Source organism: Brachionichthys hirsutus, chromosome 14 (genome assembly GCF_040956055.1).
Source record: "Brachionichthys hirsutus isolate HB-005 chromosome 14, CSIRO-AGI_Bhir_v1, whole genome shotgun sequence".
Lineage (NCBI taxonomy): Eukaryota > Metazoa > Chordata > Actinopteri > Lophiiformes > Brachionichthyidae > Brachionichthys > Brachionichthys hirsutus.
The window spans coordinates 8,639,357-8,643,960 of record NC_090910.1 but is presented as its reverse complement, the minus strand read 5'-3'; the positions used below and the strand labels follow the sequence as shown (position 1 = coordinate 8,643,960).

General features: G+C 45.6%; 1 protein-coding gene across 1 annotated transcript; it reads left to right on the top strand.

The window, feature by feature from the left end:
• kpna1 (karyopherin alpha 1 (importin alpha 5)) lies at window positions 1-3,782 on the top strand. Its single transcript, XM_068747714.1, has 13 exons — window positions 1-126; window positions 252-365; window positions 457-556; window positions 867-961; window positions 1,168-1,299; window positions 1,510-1,598; window positions 1,703-1,802; window positions 1,980-2,143; window positions 2,416-2,494; window positions 2,600-2,725; window positions 2,843-2,970; window positions 3,209-3,384; window positions 3,503-3,782. The coding sequence occupies exons 1-13, from the start codon at window positions 1-3 to the stop codon at window positions 3,688-3,690; spliced, it is 1,617 nt and encodes a 538-aa protein (XP_068603815.1). The 3' UTR covers window positions 3,691-3,782.
• The last annotated feature ends 822 nt before the right edge of the window (window positions 3,783-4,604 follow it).

Here is a 4,604-nt window from a genome sequence, read left to right as displayed (position 1 = left end):
ATGAGCCAGGGTAAGGACAATGCACGACTCAAGAGCTATAAGAACAAGTCCCTCAATACAGATGAGATGAGAAGAAGAAGGGAAGAGGAAGGCTTACAACTCCGTAAACAGAAGAAGGATGAACAGGTGAGTGCGGTGGAGACACTTAAGATGGCCTCAGCAGGGAATACGTGTTATTATATAGTTATTTTTGCGATAAATGAAAGTTTCTGACCACTCCCTTTCTACATCACTGTCAAATTCCATGATAGCTCTTTAAGAGGCGGAACGTTGCGACAGTGGAGGATGATGGCGCCCCAGAGGATGATGGGATGGCAGACAGCGGCTACCTGGAGTCCCAGGCTAACAACATGGACCCACTAATGGTAAGGCGAGAAACTTTGACAGCATACATGGAGTCAGTTCAGATATGATTTTGCCTGTGCATAATCAAAGCTCCATCTCGGCACCCTACAGGGTGGCATGATCTCTGAAGATATGACTCAGATGATCTACTCCAGTTCTCCTGAGCAGCAGCTAATAGGCACTCAGCGCTTTAGAAAACTACTTTCTAAAGGTAAGTGTGCTGTAAATAGCTTGTTTAGTACTTGATTGTGTCTTTTTTTACTAGGTCTGCCAGGCAATAGAATAGTTATTATACTTCTTTGTGTGCATGCGTTATACAATCAGTAAATATTTTTTCTTTAAAAAATTTCTGTAAACGTTGATATGCAGCAAGAAAATATTTTAAGTCGGGTACCCATGAAGTACTGTATCTTATCCATTTGAATTCCTTTTTAAATATTCTTAAAATATCCAGATAGTCCCATGCTGTATACTAAGCACGCTTTGTAATGTTGTTAACTTCGACTCTGTGACTCACACAGAACCTAACCCACCCATCGATGAAGTCATTGCTACAGCAGGAGTGGTTGAGCGCTTTGTTGAATTCCTGAAGAGGAGAGAAAACTGCACGTTGCAGGTGTGTTTCCAGTCTGGTGGTGCAGAAGCCGACTCATCTCGACAGGCTTTCCGTTTTCTCGTTTTTTGTGAAGAGCTTGTGCTAGCAATTGCTTCCAAATGTCTTGCATGTGATGCAAATGTAATAAGTTCAACATATTTAATAGTATATGTCTAATTAGGCTAATCAATCAATAATGTATTATTGTATCTTGCCTATTGTTTCAGTTTGAGGCTGCATGGGTTCTGACCAACATTGCGTCAGGTACGTCTCATCAGACCCGGGTGGTGATCCAGGCTGGAGCGGTGCCCATTTTCATCGAGATGCTCAGCTCAGAGTTTGAAGATGTGCAGGAACAGGTAGGGAGGATTCAGACATCTCCGCAGCTCATTTACTTTCTATTTTCCAACTTTAGACACTTAAAATTCTCTAATCACTTCTTTCCTGATTATAATCTCCGGCTAATTTTATGCAGTATGTTGGTAAGATGCCAGGACAGAGCAACGTGGTCCTTTCCTTGATTGTTGTACTTAATATTTACTGATCTGAAGTGTTGCGTTTCCCCTCAGGCAGTGTGGGCCTTGGGAAACATTGCAGGAGATAGCACAGAATGCAGGGACTTTGTCATAGACTGCGACATTCTGCCTTCTCTGGTGCAGTAAGTAACAAAGCAGTGTCACAATGTCTTCCTCCTCGATGTTCTCATTAGAGTTTAGTAAGAAAAGAAAAAATAGAACATGACCGGAGAAACTCCTTTTGCAGGTTGCTGGCCAAGCAGAATCGCCTAACGATGATGAGGAATGCTGTGTGGGCACTCTCAAATCTGTGCAGGGGAAAGAACCCTCCTCCAGACTTCACGAAGGTAAACTGGAACGATGAAGAACCACCATGAAAGCAGCTCATATTTAGTGTTGCATGAGTTATAGCGTAGCTCCCTTGTCAAGGTCACAAGCTATATGTATTTCTAATACTGAAAAGTAAATTGTATTGCGATGAACTAATCTCCACTATGTCTCCCCCCCCCATTGGTTTCCACCAGGTGTCCCCCAGCCTGAGTGTGTTGTCTTGGCTGCTGTTCGTCAATGACACAGACATCCTGGCTGATGCATGCTGGGCGCTCTCCTACTTATCTGACGGCCCCAATGACAAAATCCAGGCTGTTATTGACTCTGGAGTCTGTCGCAGGCTGGTGGAATTGCTGATGTGAGGCTTAAATCATATTATTAAAGGGTTGTGTATTCAGTGTTTATATATATGTGTGTGTATATATATATATATATATAAACTAAATTTGGTAATACTTTGACTACACCGTACAGGCAAAAACCCACTGTTGAGTCAGCAGTGAGAATGAATTAAATTCGGTTTCTGCCATTATGAAACTGCAGGATAAACATGCATGTCCCTGTCAGTTTGACGTGTTACAGTCAACATGTGAGCGAATGATCACGCATCTCAATTCTGATTTGTTGCAGGCACTCCGATTATAAGGTGGTATCTCCTGCGCTTCGAGCTGTTGGGAACATCGTCACTGGAGATGATCTGCAAACGCAGGTAACGGCAGCATGAATACGCGCACACACTTCCAGAAGGTAAGTTAGGAAACGTGCATGTGAATATCTCCGTGTGTAATGCGTGTGTGTGTGTGTGATTGCCTAGGTTATTTTGAATTGTTCGGCACTGCAGTCCCTACTTCACCTCTTGAGTAGTCCAAAGGAGTCTATCAAGAAGGAAGCGTGCTGGACAATCTCCAACATCACTGCAGGGAACAGAGCACAGATACAGGTATGCGCAAACGTGTGCGATGTCCTGCGGAATAACCCGGAGAGTGTTTTTACAGGGGTCTGAGAACTTGACTGAAGGCCGTATTTTAAGTGAAGCTGTTTTTGCGTCTCTGCGTAGATGGTGATGGACGCCGGTCTGCTGCCTCCTCTGATTACTATCCTGCAAGTAGCAGAGTTTCGCACACGGAAGGAGGCAGCCTGGGCCATTACCAACGCCACCTCGGGGGGCTCTGCGGAGCAGATTAGGTGAGGGTTGGCTCAGAAGATTGCAAAGTTTAATGTCTTAAATATAGAATAAACCATAACATTATGTCAAACATACCTTACACAATGGAGATCAGAAAAGAGATGTCGTTCCGAATTACGCATTACATCCAAAAACCTTCAAGTGTTTTCTCTTTGGACGGTTTATCCATTGTGCTTTGTAACCACTGCTTGGAAAAAGACAAATGTTTTGATTTCGGTGAATGTTCTGCACCTTCAGGCACCTCGTGGAACTTGGCTGTATAAAACCTCTGTGTGACCTGCTCACACTCATGGACTCCAAAATAGTCCAGGTGGCTCTAAATGGCCTGGAGAACATTCTGCGGCTGGGAGAACTGGAGGCCAAGAGGGGAGGAGGCATCAACCCTTATTGTGCACTCATCGAAGAGGCCTATGGCAAGTCTGCACGCACAAAATGAAAATGATTTCTCATACTTGACACAAGTGTTAAACTTCTTAAGTGTATCATTCATCTTTTTTTTTTTTTTTGCTTCTTCTTCTTCTCTTTTCTCAGGTCTGGACAAGTTGGAGTTCCTGCAGGGCCATGAGAATCAGGAAATATACCAGAAAGCCTTCGACCTGATCGAACGCTACTTCAACAGTGAGGACGAGGACCCGTCGCTGGCTCCCGCCGTCGATCTGCAGCAGCAGCAGTTCCTCTTCCAGCAGTGCGAGGCCCCGATGGAAGGCTTCCAGCTATAATGCCTCCCCTGGCTCTGCGCTCCGACATTCTCACCTCTGCTCATTTCGCTCACTCTCTGCCCACCACCGCGATCAAGGGTTACAGCAACCCCCCCCCCTGCTCCCCTCCCTTTCCCTCGCCATCGTCAGAGAGGTCGATATAATCATTAACGTGATTACGGGAGCATGTGTACGTCTAATGTGGGTCGAGTTCTGCAGGCTTGTCCAGCCATTTTGGGAAGGTTTCACAAATCGATCTGCCTCGCGCTGAGCTCTCTCCTGCGCCTGAGCCCCCACCTTCCTGTGCGTTCGCCCCTTCTTAGTTTTTGGATTCCCTCCTTAGCCCGTCCCAAACGGAGAGCACCTGTCCATGTTTTTATAATATTGGCAATCCCGTATCTGATCACACACGCGCTGCTTGTCTAACTGAAACGTTAATGACTCTGATAAGACAGACAAACATGGGCCTGATTTTTACCCCGATTCCACACATGCACATAAGGAAGAATGATCTAACCTAAACACTGGACTGACCGAGACGCTGACCACGTTTGACTGTGGTCTGTGGACTGAGCTGACCACAGCAGGGCCATGTGGCCAGTCCCAACCCAGGGACTCAACTGATCTCTATGAAAGGCACTTAATTGATCCAAAAACATGGAGATTGAATTCCCTCACCTCCACTTTTCCAGCCAACGGATAAGTGACAACGGACAAATTAGGAACTTGACTGTGCTGCTTATGGGCGGAGCGAGTTGGTGGCAAACGAGGCTGCTTGTGTTCCCCTCCTGGATCTCTTATCATGCATTCCTTTATCCAATATAGGATTTCCAACCTGCACAGACTCCATTCTGAAGACTTGAGACTGCCTGCCGCCTCTGGTGTGACATGAATAACCCCATGGAACCATGGGAATTGGAGTCTTCCCTCACACT

Coding starts and splice junctions, on each gene's coding strand:
- kpna1 (XM_068747714.1), top strand. CDS start 1: ATGAGCCAGGGTAAGGACAATGCACGACTCAAGAGCTATAAGAACAAG. Junction 1,300..1,509: donor TTGAAGATGTGCAGGAACAG/GTAGGGAGGATT, acceptor GTTTCCCCTCAG/GCAGTGTGGGCCTTGGGAAA. Junction 2,971..3,208: donor GGCTCTGCGGAGCAGATTAG/GTGAGGGTTGGC, acceptor CTGCACCTTCAG/GCACCTCGTGGAACTTGGCT.